The sequence below is a fragment of the Megalobrama amblycephala genome, linkage group LG13 (genome assembly GCF_018812025.1).
Source record: "Megalobrama amblycephala isolate DHTTF-2021 linkage group LG13, ASM1881202v1, whole genome shotgun sequence".
Taxonomy (NCBI): Eukaryota; Metazoa; Chordata; class Actinopteri; order Cypriniformes; family Xenocyprididae; genus Megalobrama; species Megalobrama amblycephala.
In genome coordinates this window covers 27,568,389-27,591,248 of record NC_063056.1, presented here as the reverse complement: position 1 = coordinate 27,591,248, position 22,860 = coordinate 27,568,389, and the positions used below count along the sequence as shown (strand labels likewise).

Here is a 22,860-nt window from a genome sequence, read left to right as displayed (position 1 = left end):
GCTCTCTACAACATCAGACACGTAATGGTAATTAATATGATTAGCCTTTCGCTTGACTACGTTATCAAACACCTAATAGTGTGTTGCTAATGTTGCACAAACCATGTTGCTGTTCACCATCTCAGCCTGCCTTATAAAAATCAGTATCCTTAGAAACGCTTTGAACAACTTAGAACGTCAGTGGAGAAAGGCATAACATCGTAATATACATCATACAACCGCCATATTCCTAAATCTACACGATTTTTCATATCAACAGAAAAATATACCGGGATAACCTGGCTTCTCATGAGACTCCCCAGCTGTACAGCATGGTTAATGATATGCTAAAGCCCGCCCATAAGTTGATGGAATTGGTTGCAACATATTTGTAATGTAGAGAACAATGGCGATTTCAAAACGTGTTTTTGAGACCGTCTTTGGTTCATTGCGGTTTTAAAGAGAAAATACTCAGCAATGGTGTTGACTGATGAATTTGCACATGGTTTGTCTTAAAGCAAATTAAAAACACCACAGAGACATATAAACATTAAAAACTTGATTTTCACCACAGGGGATCTTTATGGGAAACATTTGTTGCAGATTGCAGAGAGCCAAAACTAAAGATAGCTTAAAAGATGTGAAGCAATACCGGCTTAAGACTTTTGGCAAGGCCAACGAAGTCTCACTGATGCTCACGTCAGCGAACAGCAATGGCAAACACAACACTGTGTAAGAACAGAGTGGGTGGACCACCGTTAGCAAGCTATCGAGTTAGGGAGAGAGCGGGAGAGAGATGCTATTGTGCTTTTTCTAGCAGCTGCAAGCAAAAATACAACTATGAATGCATAATAACTATGTGAGAAAAACAAGGATAATCTTCCTTCAGGCATCAATACAAACACATTAGCTGAGCAGCAACTGTGCTATGCTAGCTATAGGAGAAGGAAAGCTTCCCGCCAACTCAATTCTTTACTGTAATTTTTTCTCCCTAACTGTTTATAGATGCAAACCAGAATGAGTTATAGCCAAGTAAACTTCTGAAAGAGTAGCCCAGTGTGCATGTCTCACAGTTATTGGAAGCTCTTTACTTTTTTTTTTTTTTTTTTAATAAATAAGATGGAGTTTCTAAGGCAGATTTCACACCTGGCTTATTTGGAGCATTTGTTTCGGAACCTGGTGCATTTTCTCTGCCTTAGTTTGGTTCCTTTAGGCATAAACGAACACAGAAATCATGCTCGGATCTGCACTAAAACAATCACTCTGAGATTGCCCGGGGGCCTATACCATAAAGTCTGTTTAGCTAGCTAGGATGTTTAGTTTGCACCAACCCTGAGTTTTAGGCACCATGAAAGTGGTTTGGCTTTTAGCAGTGTTCATCGCCATAGTAACTGGTTTGGTTTTGTCAACTAGAAACTAATCCTGTATCCCTGAGTTTGTTTAACTACCATCATGGTACGGGCCCCTGAACGAGGTGGTCTCGGTCCGACTGAAAAACTCTGGGATGGTTCGGTTAAAGTGAGAAAGCAATCTGACCCAACAAAACCAACAAACTAAGCAGTATCAAAATTCATAATGGGAAATGTGTTATATAAAAAGCAGAAGTGTCTGATTCTGAGTTTTTGTGGTTGAAAACCAAAGAGCACCTCTTCATCTTTAATTAATTGAGTAATTGCTCTTCTCCATGCGTTACAAGAATGCTTTCCCAGTGAAGCCTTGGTCTGATTGCATTATAAATTTTATTTGTTTTAAATATAATCAAATATATATAAATTATCAGTCAGAGCAGGAATCAAGGCTAGATTCGTATAGTGTTTGCATGTCATGACAGCTAAAGCCACAAAAACCCTGCGGAGCGAACTTGTCAATCCATCTTGATGGATGATGTAGAGGAATGTAGAAAGGTGAACTTTGACCAATAAGGGGACAGTTTTGCTCACATGTGATTTGCATAAACACATCTTATGCTTTGAAATTTTGCTTTCTGAAAGAGAATCGGACTAAGAAGAAAATACATTTTATTAAATTAAGTCAGGGGCGGAGCCAGACATTGTTAACATTCGGGGCTTAGCCCAAATCTATATTTTTCCAATGACATTTTAATTTTCTGTTAACAGCTTTACTGACATGAAAGAAGCTTGAGTAAAGTTCATAAAGTGTACATGATTTGGCACTTTAATTTGTAAAAGTTTGTTAGGTATACCTCCTCTAGGGGGGTCCGGGGGAATGCTCCCCCGTAAGAAAATTTAGTACATTTTAAGGTTAAATGCATCAATCTGGGGCACTTTGGAAGCTCAAAATTAAGAGCTTCAATCCATGTACAGTGTGCAAATTGACCAAAGAAACAGCATTGTACCTCGACATGAAAGAGGGTTTAGTTCTTTTTAGTCTGTAGTATCATCTTTTTAGTTGTGATATAGTGTCTACATCGTTTTAGGTGTTTTAGGATGCCAAACAATTATTACAATGAAATAATAATATAATAATGTTTAGGCCTATATAATTATTCATATGACTAATATCTATATATTGCAAAAAAAAAAAAAAGCTCTCTAAATAAATGACACTTTTTATTAGAAATTATAAGACTTTTGTACTAATTTCTAAGATAGGCCTAAATCCTTGAGCTTTTATTTTGATCACCAGCTGATCGCGTGAGCAAATGTGCGCACTTGCAGCGCAGACAGACTGTATATATCATAGACTGTAGGTATATATACTTAATCACTGTATTTTGCTGTTTTATAAAGGCACAAAGCCATATCACGGTTTCGATTTTAGTTCGTTGGCAAAATACAACGTTAGAGACCATTTACATGTTTTAAATTTTCGGTTCATTATGAAACGGTGGCACCTGGTCATTAATGGGAAACACTGAATGAACGTTTAGCTAACAAATGTGCCAAAGTTGTATTATCAGCTGTTATATCATAACAAAAACCCTTCAACCGGACCGAAAGAGAGTCTCGAGGCCTGCCGCTGCTCTGAGTGAGTGACAGGAGGCGTGTCTCTGTACAACTGCGGTGTGCGTGAACCACTCGCTGTCGGAGAGAAGAGAGAGAAAGCGCTACCGGTAACGCTGTATGTATGGATAGTACTGTAGAAAAGCGGTATTGAACTGTTTAACATATTTTAATAGAGAGATATGTTTAGAAAAATGGTATTTTGACAGCACTGTTAAGAAACCTCAAACCTGAAAGATTCGGGGCTTGACTCAAAACATTCGGGGCTGAAGCCCCGGCAAAATCGGCTGGCGCCGCCCCTGAGTCTAACAAAGAAAACTATCTAAAGGTGAGAAAAAGTCACCATAACTGACTTGTTTAAACTTTTTATACAACTCAGAAAAAAACTTCTAATTGACCTGAGTTTGCTTCATTCTCTAGCTATAACAGACTTATGTGCAAATATACTATGGAAGACGTTATGAATAATATAAGGGACCTTTATCTTTCTCTGACTCATTCTTCTGCTCTCTGCTGGTCTATAAACTGAGGTCTTTGGCCCCTGGGAAGCACTGAGGGCTGGCATATGGTACATGATGGGTGACTCACATGCACACACTTTTAGTGTCACAACAGGTTCGTAGTTCTCTTTCATGACTCAATAGCTTTTCGCACAATATACTGGTACACACACAATGACAATATATATATGAAATATATCAATATTTAAAAAAACAAACAAATAAGATATCAAATCTTAATATGAATTTCTTAATATCGAAATAAAATACCAGGCTGCATATATGCTAACACTTTATAGCACTGCAGATTATTTAAGCTAACAATGGAATAGTAGAGTTTTCACTGACACAAAAACTGGAAAATAAATAAATAAATACAATAGATAAAGTGCTACTTTAAATATATCTAGTTGACTTTGTAATCGGGTCAGTTATTTTCAGGGCCATGCAAACAAGATGATCATCAGTGAAAAAAAAAAAAAAAAAAAAAGACATATGAGAGTTTTTGGCTTCCGGCGTATACTCTATCTTTCTTTTAAAGAAAGTTGGCAGAACAGAGGCTAAATATAGCATAAATATGTGAAGAACAGGGACAGACATAATACAGACAGACCTCACTTTGCCAAAAGACAATCAGCCAGATAATAAAAAAGCAGAGGAATAGAGGATGGAGAGAAACTATTGTAGGAAAAGAAGTAAAAAAAAGAGAAGTAAAAAAAAAGTATATATATAAAATTTAAAGCATTTATTTAAAAGCATAAATAAATGAAAGAGAACATTTAATAAAATAAAAAACCCAAATATATAGAAAATAAATACACAAAAGATAAGAAAGAAAAAAATGGGAGCGGGTGAGAATAAAAGAGACTGATGGAGGTATGGAGAAGAGAACAGAGGAAAGGTGCTTTCACTTTTTCTTTGCGGTGTGAAGGATTGCATAGGCCTCATCAAAAATCCAATAACTCCTCATTGACTCAAAGAAAGATAGAACGAGCATGAAAAGGAGAAAAAAGGGATAGAGAGAACTGAGGAAGATAACTACTGTAAGAAAAGAGAATGACAGATTTATTGAGAAAGGATAGGAGAGAGAAAAATGAATGGTACTGGGAGTAAGAGTGGGTGAGAAGAAAAGAGGTTGATAGAGTGAAGTGGTGAAGAGAAATGAGTGACAGCTTTTCAGTGGTGAAAACTTTAAGTCTTTCAATCTTCCTTTCGGCTGTGTGAGGGATTGTGTAGGCCTCTGTCAAAACCCCAGTAACTCCTTCTCAAAGAGTTGGAGAGTGGGAGAAAGAAGTGCTGGAGACATCTATGAATGCCGAAGGGCAAAAAAAGCATGTTTAATTGAAAGCAGAATTTTAAGCAGTCTCTCAAAGCTCTGCTCTAATATAAGTGTGTATACACTAGAGCTGCCAAAGTTAACATGTTCATTTAAGATGAAAGAAATACTGTAAAGATTCAGTTATCACCATTTATATAATAATGACTTAAAAAACGCTTCTGTTTTGGCCTCATTCAAAAGATTAGTTGAAGTTGTTGGAACCTTTGCTAGAGCAGCAGCATAAAGTCTCCATGTGCAATACAAACAATCTCAACCTGGTGCTTGTTTATCTGTAAAATATAGAGAAACTTGCCTCATGAAGACCTTTTAATGAAAAATTTATATATAAATGACATTTAGATGGGTCTTTTATCAAAAGTCTTTAGGAATTTCATTTTTCGTGAAGCTCAACAAATATGAAATATCACCTATGAGTATAACACCATTAAATGAAATGCTGTGTGCTTATTTGGGTTTTCTTTTCTTAAAGGCATATTTCACCCAAAAATAAAAAATTCTGTCATTTCCTTACCATCATGTTGTTACAATTCCAAACCTCTATGACCTTCTTTCTTCTGTAGAACATTTTGAAGAATGTTTTATATGTTTTTGTCCATACAAAGTCATACAGGTTTGGAGTAAACAGTGAAAGAATTTCCATCTTTGTGTGAACCATCCTCTTTAAAAGAGGCCTATAATTCTTTCACACAAAAACATTTGTTTCTATAAATGCATTCTTGGTCTATTTTTCTTTTGCGCCCTGTGTGTGGCTGATTGCCTGCGAAAGGCTCGGGAATGGAAGTTTTTATGCACCATAAATTTGATATCACTGAATAGATCAGGCATTTGCGATAGTGGGACACTAGGAGTCAAAGAGCTCCATGGGTTATTGTTGTTCAGTTTATGCACTGTATCCCAGAACAAAGGCGAGAAGAAAACAGCCTCATCCTTGGGGACTATATATGTAGGTTTTAAGCTTCTCTGTTTTTGTGCGTGTCTGCTTTCGCTAAAAGGAAGGGGTAGAATCTCATCTGTAAGGAGACTATACTCATTGAAATTAAGGTTCTTTACTGGCATCTCTGGAACATTTCCACTGGACAAAAGGTTCTTTAGGTTTTTAAAATGTATTTAACACTAAGACTGGCTCTTTGGGGAAGAACTGTTCACTAGGTTCTTTGGGGGAACCCAAAATTGTTGTTCTATGGCATCGCTTCAAAAACCCACTTTTGAAACCTGTATTTTTGTAGATTTTAAGTATTATTCGCCATCACTCACTGTGTATTTAGGAGACTTTAATAATTATTTGAGTTAGGCATATGCAGAACTCATGTTTAATGTGACAAGTTTCATCCTTACATCTTCTATAATACAATATATTGTTAGTTATTTAGAGTATTTACATTAGTGAATAAACATTTGTATGTCCTAATGGACAGGTGGTAGAAATTAAGCATGCTAGAGGTTCTGGGATCTAATCCACCCTTGAATAGTTTATTTTTTTCCCCATCAGTGATTGTATATCAAGAGCAGAGACACATTTGTGTGCACTTTGTTTTGTGATTTCACCAGACTGAATAAAGAACCTCCGCAACAGCCTTAAGCGATAGACTGAAGAGCTTGTTTGTGTGCATAAGAGCCAAGAGAGCAATGTTGTCTTCCGCCACTGATAACAGCGGCAACGAACACTCAGCATGATTTCAAAAACAACACATTCTAGCGCCAAATCGCCTCTTATTTAACACAAATGAAGAAACTGCTAATCAAATGGAGATGTTTCTTTTGTACTAAGTACATCTGTGCCACAAGATGTTTCAAAAAAAGTGGTGGGGACAATATCGACAAAATGTGATGGGGGAATGTCCCACCCATCCCACTGAAAATTACACCTATGGGCTTATGGTTTTCGCGGGTATTCAATAGTCTTGATTCTTGAATACCCAATTAACCTCTAGTGCTTTTACTCTGATGTGAAAGTAGCAATGCTATCATAAAATTTTTTTCTCTGGCTGCAAGTGGAATAGACAGGATATACCAAGATCCTGCATCTGGGAGCAATGTAGTTCTTGTAATTAGGCAGACGTGTTTTTAAGGCTTTGCTCAAGCAACTGGTATTGATTTTTTTGAATCAAAAGGTTCTTTAGTAGTAGTAAGAGTTGTGCAGCTCAGGGCAGGGGATTTAACATCTTTAATTTTAAAAAGCTTCAAATTGAATTTGTATATCATGAAGTAGCTGATCAGCCTTCAGAAACAGAACTGAATGTCTGTAGGGTCTCAGGAGAGAGGCTTTTGCAAGTTCACTCCTGTTGCATTGTCTGTAGGACTTTTCAGACTGCTTTACAGAAGGCCATGAGAAGTTGAAATCTAGCCTTTTTCTATCTAGCTCGACCCAAGCAAATACCAGGAAATGAAAGCAAATTAATTCAGTCAAAAGGTGACTGACATCTTCTGATCTCCACAAAGAAGTGCAAAATCTGTTGGAAAATTAAACACGGATGAGTATTACTTCATCCCATGATGGAATATAATTGACAATATGAGCAGGTACACAGAGAACAGCAAACAAAAGTAAATAATTGAGCGCGTCTGAACCCGTGAACGCAGGAAATGAGAAAATGGGAAAAATATTCAGCCTAAATGGATTAGCATTTTCAGCTCAGCGCTCTTGTTCCCTAAATGCAGTATTTGATAGAGTCTGCAGAAGCTTTTATGAAGTCATTTTGTTCATAATTTGACAGGAATTGACATGGAAATAGTATTTAACATGTTTAACATCCTTCTTAAAATATATCTCATATATCAATACAATTAAAAATCTGTTAAGTCCTTTTCACATAACTCGCATCAGGGCTTGATCTCAACAGAAGCGCATGCGCCACCTTTACCTCCAAGAGAAAATTATATGAATATAGTCTTGGAGCGGTTTAAGAGGTTTCTAGGTAGTAAAAAAAATATTAGATGGTAATATATGATAGCAAACGAACAAGTTAACATGCATTCGATCTTAGAAAAAAAGTCCCAGCAATTGTTTTATTATTATAAGAAAACGGAAAAAATAAAATAAAAAAAGGCATTTTATATCATATACATTTTATATATTTAAAAATTTAAAAATTAATAACAAAACATAAAATATGTTTTTTGAGGTTGCTGTATAACTAATTTCTATGACAATACTGTCTATGTAATGATACCTCATGCAAATTGTCAAGTAATCACGGGCTGTGCTTTAAAAGGTCAGCAGCGAACAAGTCTGAGCATCGCATTGCAAGACAGTGTCGGGGGTAATGGTGTAGACTTCAATGCATTAGATAAGTTTGATGCGAATCATGTGAAAAGACCTTTAGAATCCACAGAAGTCAATACATTTTATAGAATATCACATTTCAAAACATCATGCATAATTCGATGCATCATGCATTCAAAGCCAAAAAAGCAGATTTCTCACTAGAGAGCGACTTTGCTTAAGCAAACGGAAGATGCGCTTTCAAACGTAGATGACGTTAGATTCATGCAGCGGTTTCAAACATACTTGTTGACACACCACACAAGCAGATAGGAAAACAAATGCGAAAACTCAAGGGAAGCGAGCAGCTGGTCCAGCTCGAGATCTTACAACCTTAGAGAAGCGAACAAAACAAGCATGCGGGAAGCAATCGAACTCTATACAGTCTCACTCTGAAGCCTGAGTTGCATGTCTAGTTCAAGTATCTCTAATCCTTAGAAGAAAATTATGAACTATTTGAGATAAAAAAAGGGCGACAGAGTTCTAGAAGAACTAAAAAAGCTGAAGGCAATAATCTTAGAGTCGGACTACAGCGCTCAGGCTTTACGAGACTCTAAACTAAACCCAGAGGGGGAAAATAAGGAAGGTTTTATAACATAAGAAGGTGAAGCATTAGTCTGAAAAAACAGGCAGGTTAACAGAACACTACATCTCTCCAGTCAGAAGGGCCGGAGGATGAGAGGGAGGGGGCAAGGAAAAGGAGAGGGGGGCAGAGGGTTTTAGGAAGCGCATTATATGGATTCGAGCACCGTATGAGCCCACAGTTCTTTAGAAATAACTAGCGTGTGTCTGTGTGCACTACTTACTAGCCTGTGTGTGTCGAGCCTGCATGTGTGAGGGCATGTGTTTGGTTGATATAAAGGAGAATTTTTGGGGAAAACAGGATCCATTTTTTGTGACCTTTGGTGATGAACATTATTACCTGGCTCTGGCTACATGGGCAGCAGGCTGACTGTGACATTTACAAGTGAAACGATTTAATGAGAAGGACGTCACTTTGCTCTTTTCGGGAGCAGAGCTCCTATAAAGTCGATTAAAACCGTTACCACACCTGCCTTTACTGAGTGGATTTTTTATTTTTTTTATTGGAGTCTTGTTTGGGTGTGTGATTGGACTGAAAATCAGCAGATTTTTCACTCCGTCTTTTTCCATTATCTTTCCACTTCCTCGATGTGAACGCCTCAATGTCTTCCACCCAATTTCAACATGTTTCCATCCCTCGCTGACTCCCTAAACCTCAGTCTCTCTCGGTTTCTCTTCCTGCTGCGGTATTAATAGCATCTCTGCAGGACCGAATGCGTCTTCAGCCCGGAGTTCAGCCGGAGTTCATTGTCAGTTCATCTTCGACTGTGTTTTAATGAGTTTCAGAATCCGCCCACCCCCTCATGGCAGTCCGTCCTCTAACACTCACGCAAATTATCTAGGGGCCAGAGTTCCTGCCATCATAGCACTTTTTCGAGTGTGTGAATGACCTGTGAGAAGGTGTGTTTAAAATAACATTAACGAGCAGCGTGGACTAGGCAGCAGCCACCTCAGAACAAATAGAGATTTAGTTTCGGCAGACATCATTATCGCTTTCTTTTTATATATATAGTGGGAGAGAGAGAGATTCAACCATGCATGCTTAAGACAACACTACCTAAGTTCGTAGGAATGGAATGGATCGCTTGACTCTGACCCTGCTTGCTAAAATAAACCCTAATGACGCAGACTGAATGAAGGCAAAGATTGAATCATTAGCAAATGACATTTTAACTAAGCTCAAATAACTGACCTGAGCATGCTAACAATGTTAATGAAGAAGAAAAATCTAAGATTGAATATGATTGTTTCAAATGATCCAACCAAAGTCAATAATGCCAGGGGCTGAACCGCTTGAGCCAAATTTGAACAGTGAATGAACACTGGTAAACTGAAGCACTTTTCTAGAGGAATTAGGTAAGTCACCCAAATGCATCCTATTAATGAGTTTAATCAGTATATGGGTCATTGACGAATAAGGTTTTTAAAAGTGTAAATAAACAATGGACATATAATTCATTTTGAAGTTTTATTAAGTGTTAACAATGAGATTATGTGGTTTTTATAATCAATTAACACAGCTTTTGTCATTTTTTACAAGACGGACAAAATTTGTTACCAAAAAGTCATTTCGGTGCAATTTCGGTTTTACCAAATGACACTTTTGGTTAAAACAGGCTTATCTAGCTAGCTAGCAAGCAAAAGGACAAATTAAACATTTTATATTTAGTACAAGTTTTTAAAATATTATAACATTTTCCATGTTTTATAGCGGTTGTACCAAATGACCTGATGTTTCGGGACATGCATATGAGCAAGTGAACATGAATTTTTCAATAGTTAAAAGAGAGTTAGTTACTTTGCTTCATGACCATGTGGTCCTTTGCAGGTGTCATTGAATGATGTCACATCCTGTCACATGATATTGAAAGCATTACTTGATCCTTTTTATTGGTTACTCCGAATAACATCAATGAAATTCATTTTTCCGGACATTCTTTCTCATAACAAAGCAACAACTGCAACAATGTTGATTTATGATGTTATAAAATCATGCCAGAATAAAAATATATACATCACATTTTAAGATGTTTTAATCACAAATGAAATGGCTGTATTGGCCTTTGAATGGTTAAACCGAATGACCTTTTGACACTTCAAAATCTTTAAAATACCTTTATAGGTAGGAAAATATAATTAAAACCTTTTGGATTCAATAAAAGAGATCTAGTTGTACTACCTTACATACTTTGGATGTCCTATCTTTGTTTATTATTATTATTATTAAGGCCTTTGGACAAAAAAATTACCCGTCACGTCATTGACCCAAATACATGACATAAATGAAACAAATGCACATATGAACTTAAAATAAGATAAGTCACACTGTGAATATTCTCTTTCCGCAAAAACAAAACAAAAGCATCTTAATATACAGAATGTTTGAATATTTGTTTAGATATTATTTCTATATTATATTTTTTTCTCATCAAACTAATATTTTTGTAGACTAAAATTAGATTCCATTACTAAATTAATGAATGTGAAATTATCTGCACTCCACTCTGCACCTCTCACATACTCTGGTTTGAAATGCTGAAAACAGACAAGGAACTGTTGCTTAGACTGGAAGTAACGGTTGTATAATTTTAAATTAATCAGTATGACTAAATGTCACATTGAGGCCGGGTGTGAAAAACCATCAGCCCTCTGAGGTTCTGTGTGTATCAACACATTACCCCCCATCAACAAGGATACAGAAGTTGAGGGATGAGTTGAGAGGTGAAGAGAGGGAGATACAAGGCGAATTGTGTATAAACCACCGCACCTCTCCTGTCTGCAGGTCGTTTGATTGCACAAGCATGCGACTGCTCTTGACCGAGCGGCTGAATAGATTGCACGCTGAAAATTTCTATCAGGTGGCGTCTGCCCGCGGGTTTGTAGTTGCTGCTTATTTATCGACTGCTGGTGCTTCTCATTACAGGCTGAGTGGATGATCATAACGGCAGGAACAGGATTTATGATCATTTTGCTGCATTCTCGCAAACTTCAGCCAGGCACACATGAGTGGAAACCAGACAAAGTACCTTTGGAGATGTAGGGCAGACTTAAATGCATTAAAACAACAAAGACGACTGCAGATGATTCATTCTTTTTGTTTGTCTAGATGGAACAACAGGGAAAGTCGAACGCGATGAGCACAGACTAGCAGATTGCTTGACTCAAAGGTTTTTTTTAAGAAAGAGAATTTGTTTGCATCTCAAAGTCGGTTTATGTGTGAGTGTGCACTTTACTTTGATTCTTTGTGATTCTTTTACTTTGTTTCTTTGCGAGTGTATTTTGTGTTGTGCGAAGCTGTGGGGTCATGCAGCGGAATCCAATACAGCGCTAGAAAAGTTTAAACTTGGGATAAAGGGAAGCTAGAAGACAGACAATGGGCCAAGGGCCTCTCCCCACCCCCTTACCCTCCATCTCCACACTGCCTGGCTCCAAGTCAGGAGAACCCTGCCCTCCCCGCCTCCCCTCCTCGGGGTGGGTACCTGTCTCAGAGACACCCTTGACTTTAGGCAGAGCTGGCCCCTGATTGGTTGTGCTGGCGCTTGTGGGTGAGGTCTTTCCTGTAGTTGTATTGGAAGGCAAAGTTACTTATCAGAAATACCCATAATATGCATTTTAAATCAGGAAAACATCCATTTAAATATATTAGATCAGCATATTTCCATTTTGTACAGTATCAGAGATTGTTCACCCAAAAAACAGTCATCAGTTACTCACCCTGATGTCATTCACAGCCTGTACAATGTTGTTTATAATCATAATTTAATGCGTCTCAGTGTTTTTTGTCCATGCAATGAATGTCAATGGGGTCCAGTGTGGTTGTTTTGACCTCCATTGTGGACAACAACAGCTGAAACTTTCTTCAAAATACGTTCTTTCACTTTCCATAGAAGAAATAACATCGTACAGGATTGGAACAACATGAGAGTGATGACAGAATTATGACAGAATTTTCATTTTAGGGTTTAAAGGAGATTATTATTTTTTTTTTTTGTCCATATAATGAAACTAAAACTATTATTTTTTTCAAATGTAAAAAAAAAACCTCAGACTAAATGAAAATTAGAAATGTTGCCTTGACAATTATCTGAACTAAAATAAGTTTAAACTGAAGTGCCAAAATGACTAAAAATAAAGATAAAAATAAATATTAAAAAATAAACTAATAAAAATAACAAAAGCACAATCTAAGATTACTCAAACGTAAACTAAAACTAAAATGAAAACAAAAAATCGAAAAATAAAAGCTAATTCAAAATATTCTTAGTATATATAATGGAACTACATTAACACGGAAAACAACATTGAACACCATTGACTTCCACTGATTGGACAAAAAAAAAAAAAAAAAAAAATCTTCTTTAGCCTTCCACTGAAGCAAGAACACTATACAGATTTGTAATGACGTGAGGATGAGTCAATGATGATCGAATTTTCATTTTTGGGTGAACCATTCCTTTAAATAGCTTAGTAAAAAGATTTCAGAAGTTATAAAGGTGAATAGATTATAAAGGGTGCTATAGAAATCACAGTACAAATCACGTAAAACATGAAAAAACAAAACACATTGTCTTGCAGCAAAATCAATATTACATTTTCTTTGTTTTTGTGTGATACCACATGAATTTCCAACCCCAGAGCTGGCAGAATCGAAACTTGGAGGCATTTGATCTGAACTGAGCTAATCTCACAGAAGCCTCTTTTTGAACAGTTTCCCCTCCCTTCTCCGTCCATCCCCCACAATGCTGATCCTAAACATACTTGCGGACCACATACTTTGAGAATATCCTCATAAGTCTGATTCGGAGATTTAGCTCTCCTCATTCCTGGGCGACTTAAAGTACAGGCGACCTTGCGGAGTTCTCTTTCTGAAAGACTCGTTGTCCTTGGGCTCAGGCTGCTGCGAGGAGCTCCATCACCGGACTAATGCTTAATGTAGCGGCACACAGTACTCATCAGCAGCAGCAGCCAGTTGACCAGGGCCAAGCGCGGAGCCCATCCCCTGCCTGCCCACCTCTAAATAAAGCCTGTCATCTTGCCATCTGTGCCACACAGTGGTCGCTCATCAGGGGAGCTCGGGGCTGGCACACGGGATGCTTTTATTATCATTCCGTTTCCATTCTATTTAAAGGGTGCCGGAAGAAAAGAGCTGTCGGAAAACAGTGGTGCATTGTGGGAATTTTCGTCCACCTTTCACAATGGGATGGCTTTATCACACAGTGGGAAGACGGCGAGAGTTCTGAGGATGTAATAACTCCTCTTGAATGCAGGTAGAGCTCTAATTACCATGCCGAGGTGCCGTGGGAGGCTTTGTCTCAGCGTGAGGTGAGAAGCTGCACTGCCATGTCATTTCCAGTGGCTGGAAGAGGAGCTCTGGTGGCTGAATGAAGCAGTGGGAATGCTCATTGAATGTGTGCACCCACTGTGTGCTCTTTCACACCACACAGATGGAGAGGAGCACAGGGACATCCAGCCATCCAGCGTCCCACACATCCATGACAGTACAGCCCAATGCCATGATGCCATCCTCCATCTCTCTTTCTTTTTTCCATGATCTTTCTCAAACCTCGCTTTCTACCTTCCTCATTTCTTCTTTGATCTCTCACATCCTTCATTTATCCCTTCTTTAAACTTGCTCTGTCCTTTCTTCCTTCTCTTCTTGTCTCCTTTCTTTTAAACGTTCCTTCCATTCTTTTTCTTAATCTCTCATACGTTCCTTCTTGCCTTCCTTCCTTCCCTTCATTTGTTTTTGTAATCTCTCCTTCCTTCCTCTCCTTCATGTGTTCTCGTAATCTCTCCTTCCTTCCTTCCTTTCCTTCATGTGTTCTCGTAATCTCTCCTTCCTTCCTTCCTTCCTTCCTTCCTTCCTTCCTTCATTTGTTTTTGTAATCTCTCCTTCCTTTCTCTCCTTCATGTGTTCTCGTAATATCTCCTTCCTTCCTTCCTCTCCTTCATGTGTTCTCGTAATCTCTCCTTCCTTCCTTCCTTCCTTCCTCTCCTTCATTTGTTTTTGTAATTTCGTAATTTCTCCTTCCTTTCTTCCTTCCTTCATTCCTTCCTTCATGTGTTCTCGTAATCCTTTCTTCCTTCCTCTCCTTCATGTGTTCTCGTAATCTCTCCTTCCATCCTTCCTTCCTTCCTTCATTTGTTCTCGTAATCTCTCCTTCCTTCATGTGTTCTCGTAATCTCTTCCTTCCTGCATTCTCGTAATCTCTCCTTCCTTCCTTCCTTCCTTCCTTCCTTCCTTCCTTCCATGTGTTCTCGTAATCTCTCCATCCTTCCTTCCTTCCTTCCTTCCTTCATGTGTTCTCGTAATCCTTTCTTCCTTCCTTCCTTCATTTGTTCTCGTAATCTCTCCTTCCTTCATGTGTTCTCGTAATCTCTTCCTTCGTTCTCGTAATTTCTCCTCCTCCTTCCTTCATTCTCGTAATCTCTCCTTCCTTCCTTCCTTCGTTCTCGTAATCTCTCCTTCCATCCTTCCTTCCTTCCTTCATTTGTTCTCGTAATCTCTCCTTCCTTCATGTGTTCTCGTAATCTCTTCCTTCCTTCGTTCTCGTAATTTCTCCTTCCTTCCTTCATTCTCGTAATCTCTCCTTCCTTCCTTCCTTCGTTCTCGTAATCTCTCCATCCTCCCTTCCTTCCTTCATGTGTTCTCGTAATCCTTTCTTCCTTCCTCTCCTTCATGTGTTCTCGTAATCTCTCCCTCCCTCCTTCCTTCCTTCCTTCCTTCCTTCCTTCCTTTCCTTCATGTGTTCTCGTAATCTCTCCTTCCTTCCTTCCTTCCTTCCTTCTTGTAATCTATCCTTCCTTTCTCTCCTTCATGTGTTCTCGTAATCTCTTCCTTCCTTCGTTCTCGTAATTTCTCCTTCCTTTCTTCCTTCCTTCATTCCTTCCTTCATGTGTTCTCGTAATCCTTTCTTCCTTCCTCTCCTTCATGTGTTCTCGTAATCTCTCCTTCCATCCTTCCTTCCTTCATTTGTTCTCGTAATCTCTCCTTCCTTCATGTGTTCTCGTAATCTCTTCCTTCCTGCATTCTCGTAATCTCTCCTTCCTTCCTTCCTTCCATCCATGTGTTCTCGTAATCTCTCCATCCTTCCTTCCTTCCTTCATGTGTTCTCGTAATCCTTTCTTCCTTCCTTCCTTCATTTGTTCTCGTAATCTCTCCTTCCTTCATGTGTTCTCGTAATCTCTTCCTTCGTTCTCGTAATTTCTCCTCATCCTTCCTTCCTTCCTTCCTTCATTCTCGTAATCTCTCCTTCCTTCCTTCCTTCCTTCCTTCCTTCCTTCCTTCGTTCTCGTAATCTCTCCATCCTCCTTCCTTCCTTCCTTCCTTCCTTCCTTCCTTCATGTGTTCTCGTAATCTCTCCTTCCATCCTTCCTTCCTTCCTTCATTTGTTCTCGTAATCTCTCCTTCCTTCATGTGTTCTCGTAATCTCTTCCTTCCTTCGTTCTCGTAATTTCTCCTTCCTTCCTTCCTTCCTTCCTTCCTTCTCGTAATCTCTCCATCCTCCCTTCCTTCCTTCCTTCCTTCCTTCATGTGTTCTTGTAATCTCTCCTTCCATCCTTCCTTCCTTCCTTCATTTGTTCTCGTAATCTCTCCTTCCTTCATGTGTTCTCGTAATCTCTTCCTTCCTTCGTTCTCGTAATTTCTCCTTCCTTCCTTCCTTCCTTCATTCTCGTAATCTCTCCTTCCTTCCTTCCTTCCTTCATTCTCGTAATCTCTCCTTCCTTCCTTCCTTCCTTCCTTCCTTCCTTCGTTCTCGTAATCTCTCCATCCTCCATTCCTTCCTTCACGTGTTCTCGTAATCCTTTCTTCCTTCCTCTCCTTCATGTGTTCTCGTAATCTCTCCTTCCATCCTTCCTTCCTTCCTTCCTTCATTCATTTGTTCTCGTAATCTCTTCCTTCCTGCATTCTCGTAATCTCTCCTTCCTTCCTTCCTTCCTTCATGTGTTCTCGTAATCCTTTCTTCCTTCCTTCCTTCATTTGTTCTCGTAATCTCTCCTTCCTTCATGTGTTCTCGTAATCTCTTCCTTCATGTGTTCTCGTAATCTCTCCTTCCTTCCTTCCTTCCTTCCTTCCTTCATGTGTTCTCGTAATCCTTCCTTCCTTCCTCTCCTTCATGTGTTCTCGTAATCCTTCCTTCCTTCCTCTCCTTCATGTGTTCTCGTAATCCTTCCTTCCTTCCTTCCTTCCTTCCTTCCTTCCTTCCTTCCTTCCTTCCTTCCTTCCTTCCTTCCTTCCTTCCTTCCTTCCTTCCTTCCTTCCTTCCTTCCTTCCTTCCTTCCTTCCTTCCTTCCTTCCTTATCAAGTACAAAATAGTGCTCCTCCCCTACATCCTGACTCGATCGCTTTGGTCTTCTGAATCTGGCCTTCTCTTTTTCCCTGGGTATCGCCTCTCTTCTACGGAGGGCAGATCATTTAGAGCTTTCGCACCCAAACTCTAGAATTCTCTCCCCCAGTCACTGTTGCATTAATAATGTTTCTGATTTCAAATCGCAACTCAAAGCCCATTTGTTTTCTTAAGTAGTGTTCTGTATTTTTATGCATGAATCTATGTTGCTGTGTGCTACCTCTTTGTAATGCCACTTTTATTGTCTTTGTATTATCTTTGCTTTAATCTACTGTTTTGTAATATTCTTCTCTTCCGTGTGTTCTATTTTCTGTTATTATTGTCTTCCCTATTGCAGTTATCTTTTTCGTTTTGTAAAGTGTCCTTGAGCTACTGAAAGGCACTATATAAATAAAACTTATTATTATTGTTAAAGGCACAATATGTAAGATTATTTGATTAAAATATCCAAAAACTACAGAATAATTTTATATATTTTGTGGACCCACTTTATATTAAGTGGCCTTAACTACTATGTACTTACATTTAAATTAATCATTTGATACAATGCACTTATTGTGTACATACATGTTTCTACATTGTACTTATATTTTAAAAACACCTGCATGTAATTACATCTGTAATGAATTTCTGTAATTACATTTATAATTACACTGTTGACCCATCCCTTAACCCTTACCCCAACCCTTAAACCTACCCATACCACCAAAGCTTTCCCTAACCTTACCCGTACCCCACGTCAATAGCAGCAAAAGTGTATTTCAATACAATATGAACACAATAAGTACATTGTACTTATTTTTTGAAGTAAGTACTTAGTAGTTAAGGCCACTTAATATAAAGTGGGACCTATTTGGTTGACTTGTGTACTTACATTATCCCAAATGTTTCCAAGAATGCACAACTCCATAGAAATAATCCAGAGAAATAATCAATTTTAACCGTTGCCTATCAATGACATCATAACCGCTTTACCCTTGATTTCCAGTTTTATTTTGTAGAAACCATGGAAACACCAAAGATATTAACATATTATGTGTTTTATTAGACAGGTGAGCAACTGTTTGGGTAAATTCATCAGCAGAAAACAAATTATTGTTATATAGCTCAACACAGTAAGTCTTATTGTTTAAATCTCGTTTTCTTGATTTACTGCGAGTACCATGTTTTACCATGCCTAATATCGATCTAGCTTACTGCAGTGTGCAACAACTGTCTAACAGTAGCCGCAGAGAGAATGCACAGTAGCATTATAACAACTTTCAACACACAAATGTATCTAATATGATAAAACAGTGCTACTTTACCCCAAATACGCATGACGGGAAGAAACGGAAGCAGTCGTCTATGGCATAATAAAAGCTCCACTGCTCTCGAGCCGTGCATCGCACTCGTCTCTCACTAGCGATCGTTTCAGCGGCCTCGTTCTGCTCTTTTAGCCACACCCTGATTCATATTACAGTAATGTTAATAAATCTTTAATACATCAGCTCATCCATGAATATGATTTCTGCCGAGTCTGGATGTATTCTTTTCCACCAGCTGTAGACGTGAAGACAACACCTCCCACGATTCCACGAAATCAAGGCGTCATCAAGCTACGCCTTTGTTTTGAATAAGCGACCTCTAGTGGCGAAATGTACATATTGTGCCTTTAATATTATTAATAACAAAAAGAAAAACATTTTTAGGTAGTCACCAGGGAGTTATTTACCTCTCTGTATTTGGCTGATGGACAGATTGGAAGCCATCTTAGAAATATATTAGTACTATAATCAGCTCAAAAAAACAGTGGTATGATTCATAAGCTGGAGATTAGAAAAGAACAAAGCAGGTGACTTGGAAAGTTCATTTTTACTAAAACTCATCTGTATTAATAACCTCATGTGACTAATCCAGATGGTAATACAAGGATTTTGAGAAATATACTGGATATTTCTCCATGATCCACAAAGGATGGGGAGCTGTGATATGTGTGTTTGTGTGAGAGAGGCAGAGTGTATTGTGTGTGGTACAATAGCTGTATGCTCTGACCCGGATCACACTGCATCCACTGGCACGCTTTAGAAGCAAAATCAGACACCACCACCCAGGGATGTTAACACACACTTTCACACACACAGGCCAGCTGTCAGCTAGTATTAGCTCATGACTATCTGAAATATAATACTGCACATTTCTATTTCTCTCTTCAACACACACACACACACACACACACACACACACACACGCTTCCCCTCTCTCCTTCCAAAACACACACACATATGCTCTCTCTCTCTCAATATCTCTCATACACATGCACCGTCTATCACAACATACACACATTTCTCTCTCTCTCTCACACACACACACACACACACATAGACATACCGTCACACATCCACTCAGTGAGAAAATTAATTTGTCAGATTGTGATTTTCAGTTGTTCCTCCAAAGCTCTTGCTCAGAGCTCTCTAATACGGCCCACAGCCCTGCAGGACATTTTTGTCTGCCATCCAGATCTGCAGCCTGCAGCCTCACTGCGGGTCATTTGTGTAACGGACTCTATTGATCTGGGAAACTAACGCCTCTCTGAGAGCTGTTGTAAGAGCTGCTCAGAGGTCAGAACGGGACAGATTGAAGATTTATGCATGTGTGCGTGAAAGGCAAACTGCCGGATATAAAAAAGACATGATGTAATATTCACACCAAGACACTACTTACACATTGTAGAAAAAAATAATAGCAATCTGTGCCTATTGTTGCATGCAAGGCCCAACTTTACTGAATATAATGGCTGGCCATAAAATTTCTGATTTAAAATGGTCAATGGATATGAACATGACTGTGAATATGGCTGGACAAAGGGTAATCATTTACTAAAGCAATGTGAATGTCTAAATTTAAAGCTTGAGATTGAATTAGTGCACTGACCGTATGCAGAGTCCACCGCAGGGTTCTGCTTGCGAGTTGTAGCCAACACATCTACAGAAAGAATAAAAGAAGAATAAGATCAAGTAGGCCTACATTCAGCCTAATGAACTATAATACTTGGCAGAAGATTATTGTGATTTTTACCATTAATAAATAAAATTATTTATTGAATATCAATATTATTTATTTACTGAACAGTGTTGACTTTCAATAACATATTGCATCTTCCTCCATTTTGATGCATAAATGCAATAAGCCATTCAAGGGCAGACACTACAGTACTCTTATTACGGTTAAGGTTTTTGCAATTACAGCAAAAGAACGCATGATACATTAATCTAATATATACAGAACTGCAGATCAAACTTAGCCATAGGCTAACTCTTGTATTATGCATAAAATGGTAACATTTAAGTTTGTACATCATCCCTTAAAAAATAAAGAAAGAAAAAGTAATTTGAAGTGAAGTTTTTTTTTTCAGTGTGACATAAATTTTATGACAAAAAGGCACATTTCATCCCCAAGTTCTCATTATTGTAATGTAAATTATATTATATTACATTACATTGCATTATATTATTCAAATGTTTGGGGTCTGTAAGATGTTTTTTAATGTTTTTGAAAGTATGTTTACCATTTATTTGGTGCTGAAGAAAATGTTATATTATTTTCACAGTTGAAAATGTTTGTGCTGCTTAATATTTTTGTGTAAACATACAGGATTCTTTGATGAACAGTTTTAGCAAACGATTTAAAGAACAGTTTATATGAAATATAAATCTTTTGTAACATTATAAATGTATTTACATCACTTTTGATCAATTTAATGCATAGTAAAAGTTTTAATTTGTTCCAAAACAAATACTTATCCCAAACATTATATTATTATTAATTAAAATCAGCATCAATTAAATTATACTATACTTTAGCATTTAAATAATATATTATTTTTGAGAAATCAATGGTTCAATGCTTATTCAATGGAAGCAAGCTAGTAAGAGCTGTGCGTGTAAACCTCACTCCCCTGGCCGCAAGAGTCGCGCTAGCAACAGACATTAGAGACTGCAGTCTTAAGCGTCCTTGTTAGCAGGCCCAGTTCCCATGCCAGAGATACCGGTTCGAATCCTGCTGGGAGCGGGTCGAGTAGAACTGGTTACGTTTGGTGCCGTGACCCGGGTGGGAGTGAGATTTAGGGGGCGTGAGTGTAACGGAAGCAAGCTAGTGTGAGCTGTGCATGTAAACCTCAAGAGGCAAGCTAGCGACTGATGCTAGAGACTGCGGTCTCTTAGCATTATTAGAGGAGATGCCAGTTCGAATCCTTAGTTGTCATAAAAATAATTTCACAATGTACAAAAATCTTGCACAGTTCAAAGAGGTTGCAAGATGTCATTTCTTATGGTCTCTTTCCTTGTTGGAGAGAAACATGACCTAGGCATGTTTTTGACATGTTCCATGAGATTCTCTCAAAAGTGTTCTAGAGTTCTGGAACAAGAGTGGAGTTGTAGCAGAAATGTGTAGGGATGTAATAATAGTGTGAATGAGTTATGATCTCTGGGAGCAAGTCAGCTCGGACTGTCTGGAACTCACCATGACAGCTGTCTGGGTACTGAGGATATCCACTCTCCACATACTGTTCAAATCCAGACCTGTGACAGAGACAGAGAGAAAGAACGACAGAACGGAGAGAGAAGAAGAGAATGAGCAGGAGAAGGAGTGAGAAAGAGGACAAGGGAGTGACAATCATTCTTTTGTGAGCCTCTCGCTGAATGAGCCTTCTAATTAGTTGTGCTGTCAGCATTCTGTTGTTGCCTCTCCGAGCAACTGTAAAGGGAAATAACATGCTACAATATGATTGAGGATTGAGTGTCTGCCATATAAGTACACTGCCTCTATACCATGACTGACAGCCATGTCTTCATGGCCATAAGATGAGAAGCAAATGCAAATGTATTAGTAGGCCTATGTACATATATACTTAAGCAATAATTCTAAATCAAGTGCCAAATGAGAGTAAATTTGGCAATTTCATAGTAACTGCAATATATTACTCAGTTTACATCGCACTGTAAGTCTGAAACTTGCAGATAAAGTGAAATGCACAATTCAAATCAAACCATCTACTAAAAATGTCATGACTTCCAACAACTTATCGAAGTACATTTTTACCTCTACAGAACATCATTTACATTAAATATTTCTGACATTATACCATAAAAATGAAATTACAGAGGAACGTCATCACAATATGTCTATGTGTTTGAGACAGACAATTTGAAGGAGAAATGAGACTCATCTTTAAAATGATGCAGCTCATGTAACAATGAAGTGAACTGTTTTCCATAAATCTCTAATGAATATTACTGCAACAATCCTATTGTTATAATTTCCAAAAATATATTTTAATAATAATAAAAAAAATACAGCTTTAATGCCGGTAAGAAAAAGTTAAATTTAGAACATTTCACATGATGACGTTTCACACGTCAGTTCAAATCATTACGCAAATATCAAGCCCCACTGTTATTTACAAGTGATGAAAAAACGCTGAATGAATACATGTGCACATATGTAATTAATGTGTTCACATGTCAAATTAGTTGAACAAGCTACGGGGAATTTTATTCATTCAAGCACATGAATAGCAATAAATAGCTTTGACTATTTCAGATGTAAGAACCTTTGTGTGAAGGAAATGAGTGTTTGGGTAAAACAGCATATTAAGTCAAATTTGAATAGAATGTGTTTACCGAGAGGGACGTTGCTGACTCATGCAGCCTAACAGCGTAACCACGGTGACACGTTGCTCTGAGCGACTGCAATGTTCCACTGCTCCTGGCATCACAGAACCGAGCGTGTCATTGCTGCTCATTGCCGAGCACCTGAGTGACATCTCGCACACGAACGCATAACATGTTCTGTCAGTTTTTGCTTCCTCTCAGTGTTACCATGGAGATGTAATCAGATTGGTGGGGCC

General features: G+C 38.2%; 1 protein-coding gene across 1 annotated transcript in view; it reads right to left on the bottom strand.

The window, feature by feature from the left end:
• Positions 1-22,860, bottom strand: part of sema6e (sema domain, transmembrane domain (TM), and cytoplasmic domain, (semaphorin) 6E) — a gene marked incomplete at its 5' end in the record, with an annotated part of 62,478 nt that overhangs the window by 5,825 nt on the left and 33,793 nt on the right. The window contains 3 exons of the mRNA XM_048153125.1: positions 12,030-12,182; positions 19,887-19,937; positions 21,474-21,532. Coding sequence (XP_048009082.1) covers positions 12,030-12,182; positions 19,887-19,937; positions 21,474-21,532 — 263 coding nt within the window. The remainder of the gene's footprint in view (positions 1-12,029; positions 12,183-19,886; positions 19,938-21,473; positions 21,533-22,860) is intronic.